This window comes from Danio aesculapii, chromosome 2 (assembly GCF_903798145.1).
Source record: "Danio aesculapii chromosome 2, fDanAes4.1, whole genome shotgun sequence".
NCBI lineage: Eukaryota > Metazoa > Chordata > Actinopteri > Cypriniformes > Danionidae > Danio > Danio aesculapii.
This window is the reverse complement of record NC_079436.1, coordinates 48958589-48979720: the sequence shown is the minus strand read 5'-3', so window position 1 is coordinate 48979720 and position 21132 is coordinate 48958589. Positions and strand designations below refer to the sequence as shown.

The following is a 21132-nucleotide window of genomic DNA, read 5'->3' as shown; positions in this document are numbered from 1 at the left end:
CATATATATATATATATATACTATATTATATATATATATATATATATATATATACAAACATCTTTTTGCATTCCTAGAATTGTCTATGAGTCTCTTTCTAATGAAATTAATATTCATGCAAGATTTCTTAATCATCTTATTATCACCTCCAATTGAGTCTTTATAATTGTTTCCTGTTATACTGTATTTAGGATTAATTTCTGTTATTTATTTACAATAATAATTGTAGTATATATATATATATATATATATATATATATATATATATATATATATATATATATATATATATAATATATATATTTATATTTATTTATTTATTTATATTTAAAATTATTATTATTATCTATTTTTTTTTATCAAAAATTTTGAGGGGTGCCGTGCCCCAGTAAAGCTTTATGTCTAGCAATGCCCCTGCTACATACCATTTATTATAAATACTACACAACATATTTTCCGACTATACAGTATAGCTGCACAAATAATTCATTAAAAAATGAAAGCTGATGATAAAAGCTTACTAACAGGCATTTATGGCATAATAAGATTCATTAGAGTGTGCTGATGTCTGGATGACTGAAGCTGTTCTCCTTCTGTCTTGTCTTCTAAATGAAACTGGGTCATCTGTGCTCTCCGCGAGCCTGATAATGCGGACTGCACTATTTTCAAACTCCCCAGCATTCCCTGCAGGCCAAGAGCAAATGGGTGTAGACTAGAGAGACAGAGCCATGACAGCGTAGCATCCGTGATTCCTACAACAAACAGGATCTCTGGAATAAAGTCTCTCAGTTTTTCTATTACATTGAAATAATAGCTCCGTTATTGAGCTGCATGGCTTTTGTCAGTGTGAATGTCTTCAAGGTAGAAGGAAGTAGCTAATGCGTTTTCTTTCTCAGGTTAGCCATGTTGAAAGAAAAGCGGAGAGGAAGATTGGAAAAACAGGATCAATAAGAAACAAGAAGTTATACAGGAGTAGCATCTGTAAGTGAGAAGAGCGGGCCGATATGGGAGGAGCAAGGCTTTAAGAAAAAGGTAAGAAACATCAAATCTGGGAAAGCATTTTAAAAATATATAAAGTAGTGCTGGGCAAAAATGAATCGCAGTTAATCGCATCCAAAATAAAAGCTTGTTTTGTCATAATACACGTGTGTCTTATAGATATTTATCATGTATATCTGACACACACCCACACCTAGACACAAACCTACACAAAACAGTTTTGCTACATAGATATTTAAATGTATATATCATTTATATATACATATGAGCAATCCCGCTGGTGAATCGAGGCTTTATAACGCAGTATCCTTGTATCTTTGTTTACACACATTAAACAGTGGTGAGTTCAGTGAACTGATGACCTTCACGGCCAATCACAATCATATCTGTTGAGCACGTGAACACAATGGCAAATCAGCAGCGTTTCAGAAAGCACTCAACAGCACTTAAATGTTCATGGGAAATGGTCATTTTTAAAATTTCAATATTATTCGATTAGTACCAAATTCCAGTATCGTGACAATCCTAATATATATCCTCCTGAGACCCCGCCCATTGACTTGTGTCCTCTGTAATGGACATTGCGTTTTCATGAATTTTCTTTGAATTTTTTGAGCTACTCTGTCATCCTGTTGTACTGTTCAGAGGACATCCTGGGCTTTCTAGTGATATGTCATTTGATTGGCTGGCATGCTAGGAACCACTTTTTACACTGCATCCAAAATGGCTGACATACAAAAAGCACATTTTATGGGAAGGAGAGAGACATGTAAATTTTTGCTTTTTAAATGCTTTTTTACTATTATTATTACATATATATTTGTTTATTAAAGTGTCAGGAACAATAAAATGAGCTTTCAAAGCTGTTAACTTGTTTGTGTTTCAAAATATCATCCTTTTTAAACCAGGACCATCTCAGTGTAATTAATGACTGCATGTTGTAGGGGGCAGAACTGAAGCAGAGAGGATTCTTTATAAAATAGTTGAGGGAGAGTTTGATTTAGAGTCAGACAATTAGAGACAATTAGAGAATGACATCAGTTTTAAATGACTTTTATGTTAAATTTGTTTTGGATTAACATCACTTTTTTGTTTTTGTTTTGTTTTTTTGAGTTCGGCTCTCTTTCAGACTGAACTGTTTCAGGAATTTCAATACAAAAGGAAAAATTGGCTTTGTTTGTTTTTGTTACAATATATTGGATTATTATCCCTTTACAAGCCATATCCTGTACAGTTTTGTTGTCTGAGTGGCGGTCGTTTTGAACTAAAAGGGTCCTGTAGTCTAATACAGTGGTCATGCTGTAAAATTAAAAATAAAAAAATGTAAATGTAAAAATGTAAGTATAAATGTAAAAACTCTAATTTGTAGAATTTTTTTAACCGAAATGATGTAGGAAATCACAAAAAAAAGAATAATAATAAAAAAAAAATTGGGGGTCTCAGGAGGATGTCAGTCAAAACAGAATTTTATTTTGCATGCGATTAATTGCGGTTAATTTTTACCTGTACTAATATAAAGTCATTTATTTATGTGTGAAGAAATAAACAGTGCAGGGGTTGGTAAACCTTTTTTTTTTTACCAAAGGGCCATGTTTTTACTTTTAATTTGATATTTTCAAAATCTAATATTTTACTATTAATATTATTAATAAATAAAACATTTAATAAACAATTACTGTATTTAAGTGCATAATCAAACTCTAAAGCTGAAAAAAAGCAAACAGTTTAAAATGTATGTAAGTTTTCATTTGGAATGTCTGTGTATAGTTTATATTTTTTATATAATTTTAAGTGTTCTTGTTAGATGTTACTGTATATAGACATAGAAAAAAAGTTTTTCTATTTTTTCTAATTGTTGCTTTTATGTGTGTAACGTTTAGCAAAATGTTTAGGAAAAAATTGCATTATATTACTAAGACATGATCAGCATAAGTTACCAATCAAATTAATCAGTATTGTTATTATAAATATATTTAATAAAGCTCATAGGTGGCATGAATTCATATAAGTGCATAAAGCAATACCAAGTATAGTGCTAAAAATCGAAATAAATCCATGCTTTTATATCGGTTACACCAACTTTGGCCATAAAAGTGTTGAATATGGTACATTTAACTCATAATTAAATGGAGACATGAGAATGATGTTTTTTGACCAAATGCAAGAACAAGTAAAAGCTCAATTGATGCCATATGGACTTTTAATATGAAGAAAAAGTACACTAGCGTGAGAAATAATAGTAAATTTCATGGACCCTTTTAACAGTTATGGGTTTCTCAGTAGCTGAAGTCATCATAGTTGGGTAAACTTAGAGCGCAGTGAATGGGAGAGTGCAACAATTTTTTTTTTTACAATCCCATTTGCTGAAATAATAAGAGCAAAACTCAGATGGTGTCATCAAGACTTTCATAAAAAAAAAAAAATAAATAAATAAAAAAAAATAAAATAATAAAAAAAAATAATGGGTTGATACCCATGTCATATGGGTCATATGTCATATGGGTTAATGTCTGATATGGCAGCCAGAAGAGAGAACAACGTTAAATTTACTGTCCTGCCCATAGACGCTGCAATTAGAAACACCTCACATAAGCGGTGATGTGTTTTTTTGTAATTTGACGCACGGATGACATACAGTAATACATAAATACATATAAATCTACATTGCTTTTTAAAAAAAAATCTAAATATTAAAAACTTTTGAGGATTTGAGATTATGATGACCATTAAACGTGATCGTCTCCTGAAAGGTTCCATCGTAGGTGAGCTATACTTCATCAAATCTGTGAATCAGATGTCTTTTTTTTTCCTGATTTGTGAATAGTAGCACTTCATTTACTCTCGCATGCAGAGCTGTGAATTGACTGCCTAATGTTTTTTTAAAGCCTGCACTTTATTCAGTCTGATGACTCATTTCACGAGCGTGCTGTAGTAAAATGCGTGTGTTCGTCTTTCAGACCCTGTGTAATTGCCAGTGTTTTTAAATAGCAGCTACTGTGTTCAAAGCAATTGTGAAACTCTTGATTCAGCAAGTACAAAGGTTAAGGAATGAAGCGTTTTCAGATCTTACACACTGGTATTTAGACCCACTCACATACACACCCACGCTGCATCTTCTGTGTGTTTAGGATGAGACTTTTACCCGTGAGTTCAAGTCATCTGAGCAGCTCTGGGTAAGCACTAGCATCAGAGATGGTCCAGTTTGGCTTTAGCTGTAAGCTGATTGGCTGACCTGCTAGTGCGAGCTGCAGTTTGATTGGCTTTTTCTTGAAGCACTAATCCTGCTTTGCTGCTTACTTTTGCCTTATTTCAGTATTTTGCACATATGATAGCTTAACTAACATCAGTAATGTTTTCATAGATGTTTTAAAGATCTTTTATTTCAACTTGCTATACAGTTTTTTAAAATGACATACCTGTAATATTAGTTAATCCACTGTAACCTAACATGAATAAACTATTAACTTTTTTTAATTATCAATTAACATTACAGTAAGTTACCTTATTGTGGAGTATTTCATTTCAATTTGCTTCTCTTTAAAAAAACTGATATTTAATTGTTTGGAAACATGTTCTAATAGATTAATGAATAATAGAATCTGCATGTAACTGTAACGCATCTTCCAAACGCAAGTCCAAAATCTAATGTTACAAATTAAACATCTAGAAGTAGAAGGACTTGCTCAGTTTTTCCTCAACTAATGAAAGAACGTGAAACCTTAAATTAAGGATAAAGTATATTCAGGCTGTTGTTATCACAGTTGTTTTGAAATTTTACAAAAACAACCACCTGGATGTACTTTATCCTGTTTATAAACACGGCTGCTTCCCACAAAACATTTTTAAAAATGATACAAAACATTATTCTGAGCTCAAGTGGTTTATTTATTATTTAATTAAATCATAGACTGTAAAAGATATGGAAGTATTAGCCATGAAGTCATCCATAGGTTTCTCAAAAACTACAAGTAGGTGTGGCCAACTGTTGCCATTTTGTTTGCGCATCATCGAACTGACCGGGGGATACTAAACAAGGGCAAAGGGCGGAGCTACAGACGCCTGCTAGCATTTGCTTAGACAGGCTTTTCTTTGGAAGAAATGCTTAATACTTCATTACCTGCGACTCGTTTGTGTTCTGAACGCATTGTTCCTGTGATGTTTTTCTACAGGAGGAAAACTCGAATTACTTCCAAATACTTCAAATATAGTCTGTGTTAGTAAATGCATGGGAATTGATGAAATCCAGGCATAACACTGCCATGATAACATTTCAGATTACTGGTCTAGAGCATACAGTTTATCAATCTGCCAGATTCTAGAGCTCATTCAAGTTTGTGAAGAAAATAGTAAATTATAAATTATCGTAATAAACAAATACATTTAGAGATGGTACACGTATATCCCATTCTGGGAAATGGAGGACACCATGAATGGTTTGTGAGCACAATTAAGTGCACACAGCATGCTATATCATCTGATAATTGTAACAAAGAATTCCAAAAAGCAAGCTGACTTGTGTAAAGCCACATGAAACAGAACGAAAATACGATGTATATGCCGAGTTCATCGGCTAATCAGCTGGAATCAGCTGAGGTAAAGTGACGGCGACCTGTTGGCCTAGCTTGTCACTCAAGTGGCCACGCTTTAATTCTGCAGACTTAATAAACCTGATATAAATGAAACTGATGAGTTATAAAAAATTCACTCCACCTCACAGTTGTCATGAAGGTAATATTAGCTATATGAACCAAAATCGTTCTTTGTACCAGGCGGTAAACACCTTTTTTTTTCTGCTGTAAAGTTGGCCATTTTAAAAGTGGGGTCAATAGAAAATCTGCTCCATTGTGGAGCTGTGACTAGCGGAATTTTTATTAATTGCAGTGTCAGTTACTTCTGTATTTGCTTCACGAGGGGGAGCGGGAGGTTGCCGCTTGAAAGTAACGCAACGCTGACAGAAACAAAAATGGCTGAATGGAGCATACCACTAACCTACACTGTAAAAAAATAAAAACAAATGATGTGTGTTGGGACAACATGAAGAAATTAGGTTAAATTATTAATTTGAACAAATTTAAGTGGACTGAATACAACAATTGTCACAAAAAATAAGTGTAAGAATTGTGTTGTTTAATCTCATTTTAAAGAAGTAGTTTGAAACAAATGGCAAATGTAATTTTTTGAGTGTGTGTTACTATTCAGTCACAAGATGCACTGTAATTATTGCGGCCAACTTTTTTTTGTTGAATCATAAGGACATTTTTATAGTCATCTCAACTTACATCAGTTAAACTGACTTATTTAAACTTTGCATAACTAAAATTAGAGTTCAAGTAACACAAAAAATTTTTTTTCACATCATTTTTTACAGTGTGGGGCCACCAGTCAAAACAAAAGAGGTTGTTTCTAGGAATACATACCTTGAGATGTCATGACTGACCAAATCCAATTCAACCTCTTTCAGAGAGCTAGAGGTGTAATAATCCCAGATAACAGCCACTGAAATAATAACACAGGCTCCATTTAGGAAGTCTCAATCATCTTGGCTGTCACATCTATATTTACATACATAACCTTTTACAGATACCCCTCTAAATATTTCTGCAATTTTTGAGACTGCACTTCTGGGTCCAAAACTCAAAAATGGCTGCTGTAGTATATTTTCAACCAGATAACAGAGAAATGTTTATAAAACACTGAATAACATTACATTTTGGAAGTAGAAATACTAAATCAGTAAGTTTGTTATTATTGAAACCCACGAATCCTATTTAAAGTGTCTATAGTTCATATTAACAGTTAAATTTGGGTTATTATTATTTGTTTGTGTTCTACTGTTGTGGTGGGTGCATGTTGTCAAATGGCAAAAAAAAAGTACTACAGTCAGTTTATAGTATAGTGTTCTGATCCATACTATAATGTATTGAGACTTGATACATTGTAGTATTTCCAACTCTTTGTTACAAAATGCTACTTGCAGTACAGTACTGATAAACTGTAATATATACTGTACTATACTTCAGTTTTTACTACAGTAAACTTGTGGTGTTTGTAGAATAATATAGCATATAGTTGTAGAAAGCTATTTTATTTGGTAATTTGTTTATATTACTATAGTTTGTGTTATTAAAAGCAGCTATGTAATTAGCCACAACAGATTGATTCATATTTTACTATAGTATTGTTTAAAAAACACTATACTGTATATTTCATTTAGTATTTTTGTATTTGTTTATATATTTTACCTGAATATGGTTGGTGCTCCTTAATATTTGTTTCGTGTTTTTGAAGTGCATGGATGAGGAAAGTGATATAAAGTGTATTATTGTTATTTATTATTTACTATAAATTACTATAGTGTTTTTTCATGTGGGTTAGTTGCCATATGAAGTCTAAAAGCAAAACCAGCTTTTCCTCATTCGTTCTTCATCTCTAATCATTCTCTCCCCTAACTTCAACCCTCTAATCATGGGCTCTCGCTCTTTCATGTTCACTCTTGTTTCTGTCTGCTTTGGTTTCCTCCTCCTCTTCTGTCTATAGGAGCCTGTCTTTTCTTCCACCTATTCTCCTCCTCCTCTTCCATCCACCCCAAAATGTGCCAAAATGTAGAGCATCATGGTCAGGTAAGAGAGAGCTTTTGTGCATTTTGGAGCCATTTCATTCCTAACACATTTCTGGTCTATATGAAATATGTGCATTTCTGATTAGTAAAGAAAGTCATTTTTGTCAGTTGATGATATACAGTTGAAGTCAAAATTATTTGCCCTCCTGTGAATCTTTTTTTTTTCCCCAAATGATGTTTAACAGAACAAGGAATTTTACACAGTATTTCCCATAATATTTTTTTCTTCTCAACAGTCTTATTTGTTTTATTTTAGCCAGAATAAAAGCGTTAAAAAAATGTTTATATTAAGTAATATTATTTGCCCCCTTAAGCAATATTTGTTTTCAATTGTCTACAGCAACAAACCACTATTTTACAATGACTTGTCTAATTAAGCCAATTAACTAGTTAATGCCTTTAAATGTCACTTTAATACTGAATACTAGTATCTTGAAAAAATATCTAGTAAAATAGTACTAGAGTAAATATCAAAAAACAGGTAGATGTCAAAAACAAGAACCGGGGAAAACGCATGGTCCTGTTTTACATTTATAGCACATAATTCGATTAACGTCATTGCTAGTCACAACCGCGCTATACACGTTTCCTCCAGATTTCTGTAATTTCGGGTGTTTGATTTTTTAGTTTGTTGACTTTAACTGAAGTTTGGCACTTTCACTTTTATTCAGGACACATTTCATGCATGCCCCCACCATGGCAAAACAGATATTAGATGTGAGTATGAACCGCTGGAAGAGGTGTTTGTTTTTAATAGGAATTTGTGCACGCCGTATGGAAAAAACCTCCACATTTTGCAATGCAAGTGTCTGTGGTCCTTCACTGAATCGTAGGTGCAGAGAATAGTAATCAAATGGTTCGTTTCCACTGAGTGGTACAGTACGGTACAGGTCACCTTTCATCAGGCTTGCGTTTTCCACTGCTGAAAGGGTACAAATGGTACTCTTTTTGTGGGTGTGGTGTATGACCGAAAGTTTTCAGACGACGTCATTCCTCGTTCGAAGGAAATGTCTACAGTAAAGCTGTACGGGTCATTCACATATCATATAGACTTTATACACATAAACTTGCATTTGTTTCTTTCTGAAAGGATCGAATATCCAATCGCTTCAATGATCACGAGCACATTATTAATATAAGCTCAAAAAGTTTGTTATTTCAAATATAGACGCGATCGCGATCTCTCTGAACAAAGTGAAACCACACGCACTTTTAAACGGGCTTGTAAACAACAGGACATGGCAGATTTGTGCTTGGCTTTGTGGCTGTTCATCAAGACGACGACAAGGTTTGTTTGAGCTCTGGTCGACCATCGCTCGTTATTATCTGTATATTATTATTACAGTGTAATGTCTCTGCTGTGTATTTAAAACATGGCGGTTCCTTTGTTTCATTCTGGCTTGTTTTGCGAGCGAATGACGATCTCTGTAAACCAATAGCGCTGAGCTGCGCGTCTAGCTCCGCCTTTTGGTATTCTTGGTACCCTTTGCAAAGGATGCAAAAAAGTGGTACGGTACTGTACCATACCATATCACTGGTATAAATAGGCCAAAATAGCCCTGTTGTGTATGGACAATCCTGTTGCAAATTGTGGCGAAAATCCTACATGACGGTAATAGTTTGATTGCGGTGTTTAAATGTCTGTACTCTTGCACTTTAATAATACCACTAAAATCAGCATTTAATAATGCCATACAGCATAGTCTTAATTCAATTTCTGTTAGTTCGATTATGACCTTAATTGGATTAAATTAATAAAAAATCGATGTTTACATGCTGGACTTTTAATCAAAGTATTGTCTTAATCGCATTAAAATCAGATAATTGGTGTCCATGTAAACATACTCAGTGACACAAAACTGAGCAAAGATGTGTTGAAAATAAAGTGTATAAATAGTTCTGGTAAGCACTCCTTCAGCTGTGTTGATTGTAATCAGTGGTGACCTGGAAAATGGTTGTGTTTGAAGTGCATGATGTAATTGTAGTCCGGTTGTGATGTGTAGAGTTCCCTCTAGTGTGTCTGGTGGGCCCTCAACTTGGGTGACTGTGACAGGTATGTACTGTAATCATGGCAAAGATAAATAAATCAGTTATTAGAAATGAGTTAGTAAAACTATTATGTTTAGAAATGTGTTGGGAAAAAAATCTTTCTCTCCTTTAAATAGAAGGTTGGGGAAAAAAAATATTTAAATTCAAATGTAACAGGAGGGCTAATGACTTGACTTTAAACTGTTGGTGTTTGTCTCTAATGTTGACTGCTTCATTGGTTTGTCAATCGAGTAGCGGTTTTTAATGAAAAAGCTTTAATTCATAGACCGAGAAATCAGTAACACAATCATTTTAAAAAAGCATATACATGACATTTTAGTCAGTTTTATAGTCTGTGTTCTTTAAGTAATGAATAAACCCATATTTCTCAAGTAATACACAGGTGTTCAATCACTGGTTACATTTAGTTAATGGAAGAATTCTTACTCTTTTATACGTTGTGTCATTTATTTCCAGGTTCTCTCTGAATGATATTGAACATTTCTCTACTCAGGAAAAATGCCTGTATTAAAAAAGTGAAGTGTAATCCATAAATCTAATTTAAATGCAAATTCAGAGCACTTTGAGTGGTGATTACTGCATTTTTGGTGGGGAGAGCTTTTAACATGTGAAGTTTATTGTGAAGGATATTAACCAAATGCTTGCGAATGACATGGTCTCTCCGTTTGGTGTTTTCTGTGTTCTACAATGAATTGCTGTGATCTATAACTGTAATATCTGTTTCTGCACGTATCAGAAACTTGAAGAGGGCGAGGGTCAGATGTCCATTGAAGAGAGGAAGCAGATGATCTCCACCCGAGAGGAGGCGTGGCAGTGCACAGGAAAGGGCGTGGCCAATGACTTCCGCCCAGTACACTGTGGCTGCCAGGATGGTGAAAAAGGGTGAGATCATGCAAACAAATGCTTCATTATTAGATACAATTATTAAATACTTAGTAATTGAACACATAAAAAGGAAACTTGATATTTGTATAGCTAAATCAATTCACAAAAGAGTGATTTACACTGACAAAGTTCATTTACAAAATATTGCAGTTATTCCATGTAGAGATGCAATGCATTTTAAAAAAAATCCTTTAAAAACTCATATTTCAATCTTTCCAAAAATGATCAGTGAAATGAGTAAAATTAATAAGTAAAAGCATCAAAACGATAATGCTATATACTGTTTAAAATAATTTTTAAATAAAAATTAATTTTTTAAATAATAATGCATACTAAAACAGCTATGCATACTCTTGTATTTAATACAAAAGCTATAATAATACTATAATACTAACATTTATGATAAATAATAACATTTATAATATATCATGTTTTTTTATCATTTAAATATAGACAATTTTCAATCTGGTTTCAGAAAAACATCACAGTACAGAGATATAATCAATGATATATGCCTAAATACAGATTCAGGCAAACTAACAGTGCTGGTACTGCTCGATCTCAGTGCTGCATTTGACACTGTCGATCACAGCATACTTCTGGATAGGCTGGAAAACTGGGTTAGGCTGTCTGGGACGGTCCTCAAATGGTTCAGATCTTACCTTGAAGGAAGAGGTTACTATGTCAGTATAGGTGACCATAGGTCGAGGTGGACACCCATGACATGTGGAGTCCCACAAGGCTCGATTCTGGCACCTCTCCTGTTCAACCTTTATATGCTCCCTCTGAGCCAAATAATGAGAAAAAAAACAAATCTCTTTCAAATCTCCAAAATCTATACTATAATACAAACCATTTGTAGTTAAAAAAAATTATTATTTCTTTGCATATGTATTTTATAACAAAATCTAAACACTATAATACAAGCCATTTATGTTAAAAATGTAAAACATTATTATTATTACTGTTCGTATTTATTATATAACAAAATCTAAACTCTTACATTACATACTATTCTCATCATAGAAACTATGCTCACACTTGTATTTATTAAAAAGCTATAATGTAAATATAATAATTTTCTTATTAAAGATAATCTACACTATTACACAAGCCATTTTTAATTTAAAAATGTAAAACATCATTATTTCTGTGCATATTTATTAAATACATTTTTTTAACTATTATATTGCATGCCATTCTTATCATAAAATCTATCAAGCTATGCACAATCTTGTATTTAATAGAAAGCTGTAATAATATTTCTCATATTATTATAAATAATCACAGTTAAAATCAAAATCGGTGATGCTTACAGTTATTATTAATAAATTTTCACTATACTACAAACCATTTTTACTTAATTTTTTTATAATTCTTTATTTATTGGTTTTAAGAAACATAAAAACAAACAAAGCGAGGGGAAAAAAGGGTGAACAAACAAACAAACAAATGCAAAAAAAGGCAAAATCAAGGATGGCAGTACATTCAAGTATAGTTACAAAAGTTACTACGGTGTCTCAGTGATTAGCACTGTCGCCTCACAGCAAGAAGGTCGCTGGTTCAAGTCCCAGCTGGGCCAGTTGGCCTTTCTGTGTATAGTTTGCATGTTCTCCCCATTTTCTCGTGGGTTTCCTCCGAGTGCTCCAATTTCCTCCACAGTCCAAAGACATGCGCTGTAAGTGAATTGGATGAACTAAATTGGCCGTAGTGAATGTGCGTGTGTGTGCGAGAATGTGAAAGTGTTTGGGTGTTTCTCAGTACTGGGTTACAGCTGGAAGGTCATCCGCTGTATAAAACATATGCTAGAATCATTCTGCTGTGGCGACCCCTAATAAATAAGGGACTAAACAGAACGAAAATGAATGAATGACAAAAAATACAAACCATTTGCTAAAAACATTTGCTATATATCAAAATCTAAACCATTGTATTACATGCTGTTTTATCAGAAAAAAGAGACCACAATAGTACCTACTGATTGTATCATAAAAAAAATCTAAACTACTATAATAAAACACTCTATCTTTATTTATTTATTTTAATCTTGTTTTCTGTCAGGTCTGGCTGCGTCCTCTGCAGTGATCAGCCCAATTCTGTCCCCGGTCTCTGCTAAATTAAAGAGCAGTTTGCCAGCCATCTCTAAACCACAGGAAGGTACATTAGACAAGCATACATACACACTCCTCTTTTGAAAAGACGCAATGTTGTTGCACCATGATAACTGGGGCAAAACCTGATGTGCTGCAGAAATCGAGGCCAGGGCAGAAATGGAGGCTGATAAAAAGCTGGAAAAGCTGGAGACCTTTTTAGGACGCTTGAACAGCAAAGGTAAGTTGGTTTTTGCATTCAGTTAATGTGTGCATAATAATTTCTTTGACCTTTTTTTATAGGAGGATGAGCCTGTTTTATAGGTGAGAGTAATGATCATTTGGTGTTTTTAAGATTCATGTGACCATCCTGATGGTTTATTTGTAATTAAATCATCTTTATTTATTGTCTTATTTTCGCTTTCTCTCAGTGTCAGGTTTGCAGGAGACAACTTTGACGGTCACTGAAAAAGCTGTAAAAGAAGTGATGCGATTGGACGATGAGATCTTTTCCAAGTTTTACCGCCACATGACTGATATTCCCTGCAGCATGAGCAGCAGGATGCATCTGGATGAGGACTTTGACGCCATCTTTGGGAAACAGACAACAATGTAAGATTTCGCGTTCGTCTGAATATTTAACGAATACATTTCTATCTATTATTATTCATTTAGTATTTTTCTGTTTAGTTATTTCTTTTAAAATGTTTTTACATTTTAGTGTGTTGGGGGGAGGGGTATAAAATGTGTCGTTGTCAATATTATCGTAGTACAAAATATTATACATACAGTTGAAGTCAGAATTATAAGCCCCCCCTGTTTATTTTTCCACAATTTCTGTTTAATGGAAAGATGATTTTTTTTCAACACATTTCTAAACAATAATTAATATAATAACTGATTTCTTTTATCTTTTGCCATGATGACAGAACACAATAGTTTACTAGATATTTTCCAAGATACTAGTATTTAGCTTAAAGTGACATTTTAAAGTTTAACTAGGTTTATGAGGCAAGTTAGGGTAATTAGGCAAATCACTGTATAATGATGGTTTGTTCTGTAGACGATTGGAAATAAAATATTGCTTGAGGAGGCTAATAATTTTGACCTTAAAATGGTTTTAAAAAAATTTAAAACTGCTTTTATTCTTGCCGAAATAAAACAAATAAGACTTTCTCCAGAAGAAAAAAATATTCTAGGAAATACTGTGAGAAATTTCTTGCTCTGTAAATCATCGTTTGGAGAATATTTAAAAAAGAAAACAAATTCACAGGAGGGTGATTAATTTTGACTTCAGTTGTACCTACACTATTAAATAGAATGGGTCTATTGTGACCCTATATATATATATATATATATATATATATATATATATATATATATTTTTTTTTTTTAATCAAAAAATGTATTAATTAATTAGAAAACTGACGTTATTCAATATTTTTCTCCATATCATGTTGATTTTTTAAAATAGATCCTAAACTCCATTTCAATCATCTGGCTCTTTCTCTGACTTTGAATCTCTCCTTTTTTCAGGTTGACCTCAGCGATGGTGCAGCACAAGCGGGCTGTTCGTCCCTCTCGAAACGTCCAGGCCTCCAGGAACCCCTTAAAAATTCTGGCTGCAAGAGACGACATTCGCCAGGAGTACACAGAGCAGAGGCTGAACGTCGGCCAGCTGGAGAGCAAGAGAATTAAACAAGAGAAAAGTGGGTCAACGAGCAATAGATGCAAATGTGTTTCAGTTCAATGTTGTTATTCGCCACTAAAATGATCAAAAAATATATAATTTTGGTAATTGAAGTGGAGCTGAAATGGAGCAAACAAACTAAATAATTGAAATATCGCTCTTGCAACAAACTGGCATAAAATACGTTAAAAAAAGTATCTGATGTATTAAAACTAAAAATGCCAATAAATTAAAGCTGCTGTATATAAAATAAAATAAAATAAAATAAGTACATGAACTGAAATAAAAAATGTTTTTTGTTTCTTGAAATAAATGTTGACCTAACAATAATAATAATACATTTTAACAATAATAATTTACATATATTATTTTAGCAAGAAAAAAAAATTCAAATGAATAGTGTTTATGCAAAAAGAATTTTATAATAAAAGTGTTTTATAACTAAAAATAAAAATTTAACTACTTGAAAAGTACATTACTTACTCAGTGACACTAAAGTAACACCGGTTTGATTAAACATAAATACTGTTTTTTATACATTTTAATGTGTATAAACATACTATAATAATAAACAAAATGTGAAAGCATAAGTTTGAAAATAAGAAGAACAAAGATTGAACTTTTATTTAACTAGTCAAAAAATCTAAGGAAAAACCATTAAAGGTTGTCGGTGCCAATAGTCTAGTGGTTAAGTGCGCCGACATATAGCACCATGGTGCTCACAGCGACCCGAGTTCGATTCCCGGCTCGAGGTCCTTTGCCAACCCTTCCCTTCTCTCTGCTCCCAATACTTTCCTGTCTAAAATCTCCACAGTACATATAAATCATGTTAAAGACAGTTATGAAATTTTTAAAAACAAAACTACTATACTGTATTTAGATTTCTGTTATGATTAATGTGGTTTTCTGTGATATTTTTTCTCCAGTGAGCAAGAGCTCCAGTTTGTCTGATGCAGCTCTGGCAGGTCTGGCCAGTAAAGAGAGTTACAGCAGTGTGAGTCTGCGCAGCGTCAGCATCTCAGAGCAGATGACCAATAACAGCGCAGCACCATACAAAAAACTCATGCTCATGCAGGTCAAAGGTCAGTCTCTAACACTCTCTGCTAACCTGGCTCAATGTGCTAAAACCATACATGTTATTTTAGGTCACATTAAGCTGAAAAGCTCCACCCAGAGTGAAATCTTATTGGTCAAAATTTCTTTATGTTTTCTTATTTGTTTAATGCACACCTTCTCTTTCAGTGGAGACATGAAAAATATCTTACATTATTCTTTATTAAAATACAGTCTGTATGAACAAGAGGCACAAAAGAGTTTGCTTTGCAGAGTGGCAGGGTGCACCCTTATGGATAGGTTGAGGAGCTCTGTCACCCGAGAGGAGCTCGGAGTAGAGCCACTGAGATTAGTCAGCTGAGGTGGCTCGGGCATCTGTTTCACATGCCACCTAGACGCCTACCTAGGGAGGTGTTCCAGACGAGGAATACGCAGGACACGCTGGAGGCACTATGTCTCTTGGCTGGCCTGGGAACTCCTCGGGACCCCCCCGGAGGAGCTGGAGCAAGTCTCTGGGAAGAGGGAAGTCTGGGGTTCTCTCCTAAAGTGCGTCGCACACTGGATGCGCACATGACAGTTGAAAGTATCACATGCAAGACGCGCACATTCGCATGTTATTTAAAATGAAACTATTCAGATGGCGCTCTGTGGCGTGGCAGAAATATGAACAGTGTCCTGAGTCTTGGCTGGGCGCCACGGACAGCCGCCGACTTGCAGTGCTGCGTGTCACCGAGCGGTGCTTCTTGTGTATGACCCCCTTTAGACTGTTGCCCCTGCGACCCAGCCCCAGAAAAGCAGACGAAAATTAATAAACGAATGAATGAATGAACGAACAAGAGGCACAAAATGTGTCTAAATAGTAATATCTTACTGCAGCAGTGTTTTTTTCTTCAGGTCGACGACATGTCCAGACCAGACTAGTGGAGCCACGAGTGTCTTCTCTGAACAGCGGGGACTGTTTTCTTCTGGTTACGCCTGAACATTGTTTCGTTTGGATTGGAGAGTTTGCAAATGTCATTGAAAGAGCCAAGGTATTACTCGTCATTTTAGAATGACCAAAACAATGTTTCAGATATCTTACAATGTGGTCTGTCGGTCCATTGGTTTGTCCATTAATGGTGTTCCACTGCGGCCATTGATCTGATACCATTTGCAAATATTTAAGAAAAACTTCTTTGTGTTACTCTACTTTTTGGCACTCTGATTTGTAGCCAATGAGTTTTAACAGCCAACAAATTCATCCAATCACATTCAACAACCAGCAGTTGGTTTGGTGTGTATTAAAGGGTTAAACGATTACTTTGAATGAACCGCTCATTAAGACGGAATTGCAGCCCTCTAGTGGAATTTTAATGTCATACCATATATATTTCTTCATTACCACTCTAAACAAATCATCAAAATGTTGTTTAATTATAGTGATTTACATAATTTACCTAACTCTGTACTATTCAAATGTAATACCCTTGTTGCCCTTTTATCGGTTTTTGCTCTGTTGACTTCCATTATAATGACATTTTTTAATAGCAAAGCCATGACAACATATTAACATGCAATTTTGATTGTTTCTGGTTTTCCCAGTTGGAAAGAAGTAAAATTTGTCATTTTACTGTTGATCATCAGTTGCCAGCGTTGACCCTTTAGATAGGCCTGTGCAAAACAAGTTTCTGGCTTTTATATGGAGTTCTATGGAGTAAAACAGCTGATTATAGTGTATGTGCATATATACATTTACTATGTTTACTATTTTCTGAGAGCTGAGCTGCTTATGGTAATGTTTTCAAACATATCAAGGTCTTTCTCTCTCTCACACACACACATAATCAAGAATGCATGATTATTTGCTGTCATGGCTTTGCAATCAAAAAATGTTATCATAATGGAAGTCAATGGGGCAAAAACAGCCACAAACATAATGACAGGGTAGTAAATTTGCCCAGTGTATTGTTAAGTATTTTCATAAATTACGTGTCAAAATAAGATTTGTCACCAAAAATCATCCAATTTGCTGAAACACAGAGAAAGTTGTGGCCAAATTAAGACTCAAAATCACCCCAGAGTGGCTGACATGTGAGTGGATCACATCCCATGAGGATGTATGTAATGTTGAGGTTAATGCTAATGTAATAATTGCTGTATCGTACTGAGTAATCATATTGACGATTGATGTATTTGTAATTTGACATGCAGGCATCAGAACTGGCCACGTTCATCCAGCTGAACCATGATCTGGGATGTCGAGCTGCATTTGTGGAGACCATTGAGGAAGGAGTAAATGCACAAAGTCCCGCAGCCGCTGAGTTCTGGAAGATCATCGGAGGACCCGCCAGCTACCAATGTACTTATCTTCAAACCAAAATACAGTAGTCAACCTTCAAAGTGAATCAAAAATGTTTTTAAAATTGTCCAGGGACAATAATGGGTGATGTTCAATAGATTTAGGACAACTTTGATTCAAATGTTGATTGCTGTTATGCGCTGTTATTTGAACTGAAATAGATTTTTTGATTTGTATGGTTATTATGATTTCAGCGGCCGGGTCTCCAGATGAGGATGAGTTGTTTGAGGGTGCCATTGTGGAGACCAACTGCATCTTCCGTCTGGTGGACGATAGACTGCTTCCTGATGATGATTTCTGGGGGAAAGTTCCTCGTAGTACACTTCTGGGCTCTAAAGAGGTTAGCAAACAAGATTTCTGAGATGCCATTGTAAAGCGTTCATCATAAAGGTTGTGTTTGCATTGAAATAGTTGAAATAGAATATTCTTTGTATTTTTTTCACAAAGGAAAGCTAAGGTTTCACTTGAATAATTTATTACTCTAATTGTCAATTTTAATGTATTTTAAATAATTATAAAATATCATTATTAATAATAATGATATATTTTATAATAAAATACATACAAATTTACAATTAAAATATGAAATTATTGATTATTTCAATTTTTATTAAAATTTGAAATAATGAAAACAATAATAATACGAAGAATTATTATTATTATTATTATTATTATTATTATTATTATTATCAACAAGAATATTTATTTTAGTTCTATTTTCTGCTTTTTTTTGGTTTAGTTTTTTTGCTTTGTTTAGACCAGGGGTGTCCAAACTCGGTGTCCTGCAAAGTTTAGTTCCAACCCCAATCAGACACCCCTGGGCTAGCCAATCAAGCTCTTACCAGGCTTTCTAGAAACATCCTTGCAGGTTGGATCTAAAATCTGCAGGACACCGGCTCTCCAGGACCGAGTTTGGACACCTTTGGTTTAGACACTGGTTTAATGTGAAGTAGTTTACTATTCTACTAATTTTATGCTAACTTGCATTGTTACTATACTTCATAATTTATTTTGTATTCCAATATATTTATTGTAATCAAATATGCAAAGCTGAACAACAGAACTAACACCTCTTTATTTTCAACTATTTATTTTCTACTACATTTTTGTTTGCAGATATTCTTACTGACATTTGAAATGCAACATAATTTGTATTAATCAGATTATTTAAATATGTAATACCTTGGTTAAATATGAAATCATTTAATATGTTTGGAATTGTGTAGCTGTATGTTTCTTATTAATGTTTAGAATATATAATGGGTGAATTTCAAATGAATCACATTTATTTTTACACTGCTTTGTTTTGCTTTTTTTTTTTTTAAATTAAACATTTATTAACAAGGTACTTTTGCCCCATTTCAGATTGTATTTTGTTTAGTTTTTTTTGTTTGTTTTTTGTTTTTATCTTTTTTTTTCTTTTTTGTTTGTTTGATTTATTTAAGTTTTTTTTTGTTAGTTTTTTATCTTTATCCTTTTCTTTCTTTTTTGTTTTGTTTTGCTATGTTATATATATATTCTTTTTTTCTTTTAATTTCCTTGTTTTGTTGTTTTTTGTATGATTTATCCTTTTTTGTTTCCTTTCCTTTTTTGTTTTGTTATTTGTTTTTTTCTGTTTTTATCTTTTTCTTTTCTTTCTTTTTTTCTTTGTTTTTATCTTTTTAGTTTCTTTTTTGTTTTGTTTTGGTCTGTTTTTTGTTTTGTTTTATATTTTACTTTTCTTTCCCTTGTTTTTTTTTTTTTTTTTTTTTTATCTTTTCTTTTCTTTCATTTTTCTTTGTTATCTTTTTCTTTACTTTTTTGTTTTGTTTTGGTCTGTTTTTTGTTTTGTTTTATATTTTACTTTTCTTTCCCTTGTTTTTTTTTTTTTTTTTTTTTATCTTTTCTTTTCTTTCATTTTTCTTTGTTATCTTTTTCTTTACTTTTTTGTTTTGTTTTGGTCTGTTTTTTGTTTTGTTTTATATTTTACTTTTCTTTCCCTTGTTTTGTTTGTTTTTTTTTTTTGTTTGTTTATCTTTTCTTTTCTTTCATTTTTCTTTGTTATCTTTTTCTTTACTTTTTTGTTTTGTTTTTGTTTTTCTTTGTTTTTTCCTTTGCTTTTTTGTTTTGTTTTGGTCTGTTTGTTTGTTATATATTATTCTTTTTTCTTTTTTTCCCTTGTTTTTTTCATCCTTTTCCTTCCCATTTTTGTTTTGTTTTGTTTTTTTATTTTTTTATGTTTTTATCTTTTTCTTTTCTTTCATTTTTTTTATTTGTTTTGTTTGTCTTTTGTTTTTGTTTTTTCTGATTTTATCTTTTTCTTTTCTTTTTTTTCTTTGTTTTTATGTTTTTAGTTTCTTTTTTGTTTTGGTCTGTTTTTTGTTTTGTTTTATATTTTCCTTTTCTTTCCCTTGTTTTGTTTGTTTTTGTTTTCTTTTGTTTTCTTTTATCTTTTAGTTTTCTTTCCTTTTTTGTTTAGTTTTTGTTTTTATTTGTTTTTCCTTTCCTTTGCTTTACTTATCTTTCCTCTTCTTTCTATTTCTTCTATTTCTTTCCTTTAAAAATGCACAATATTTGTTTCTTGGTTCTATTTTCCTAAATAGGTGATAGTGTTTGATTTCGGGAGTGAAGTGTACGTCTGGCATGGTAAAGAGGTCACGCTAGCACAGAGGAAGGTGGCATTTCAGCTGGCCAAACACCTGTGGAACGGAACCTTCGATTACACCAATTGTGACATCAACCCTCTGGACCCAGGAGGACACAACACACTCATACCACGGTAAGTACACACATTCCCTCAGATTTACCTTAATTACAGCATAGGCCTTAACGTTAAAGTTGTTTTCTCCTATGTATCTTTAAACTGAGTTTAAAGCTTTGTTTGTGGGGATGTTTTGTTTTTTGTTTTTTTTAGGAAAGGTCAAGGTCGTCCAGACTGGGCAATATTTGGCAGACTGACTGAACATAATGAAACAAGTCTATTTAAAGAGAAGTTCCTGGACTGGAGAGATCCTTCTAGACTGTCACCTAAAAATGTCATTGAACACCCTTTCCAGCAGAAGGTGGTGGGTTTCTGTGTGTGTGGAAAATGTTTCTCGGTAAAAAAAAAAAAATCTTTATTTTCAAGTATCATATGATCTTTCAGAAGTCATTCAAATATGCTGATTTGCTTCTTAAGAAATCTTTATTTTGCTTCCATTTATTTATTTTTGCTTTCATTTAATTATTTATTTGTTTTGTTATTTATTTAAATAATTTTTTTTACTTTTAATTTTTTTAATTTAATTTAATCTCATTGTATTTTAAAATGCACTGACCCCTTTTGTCATAGTATAATATTATATGCTCTGAATTCAATTTTATGTTTATAGATGTACTATTAACATTTGTTAAATTTGCAAAAATCTTTCCTTTTATTCAAATAAAATGT

At 33.1% G+C, this 21132-nt stretch overlaps 1 protein-coding gene across 1 annotated transcript in view; it reads left to right on the top strand.

Moving 5' to 3' along the window:
* The window catches only part of svilb (supervillin b), a 90572-nt gene that overhangs the window by 51296 nt on the left and 18144 nt on the right, over positions 1–21132 (top strand). Inside the window, 17 exon segments of the mRNA XM_056469666.1 lie at positions 914–964; positions 967–1032; positions 4128–4172; positions 7537–7566; positions 7569–7619; positions 10404–10508; positions 10510–10549; positions 12614–12709; positions 12803–12883; positions 13074–13254; positions 14179–14351; positions 15259–15414; positions 16280–16416; positions 17576–17723; positions 17918–18063; positions 20306–20481; positions 20617–20767. Coding sequence (XP_056325641.1) covers positions 914–964; positions 967–1032; positions 4128–4172; positions 7537–7566; positions 7569–7619; positions 10404–10508; positions 10510–10549; positions 12614–12709; positions 12803–12883; positions 13074–13254; positions 14179–14351; positions 15259–15414; positions 16280–16416; positions 17576–17723; positions 17918–18063; positions 20306–20481; positions 20617–20767 — 1833 coding nt within the window.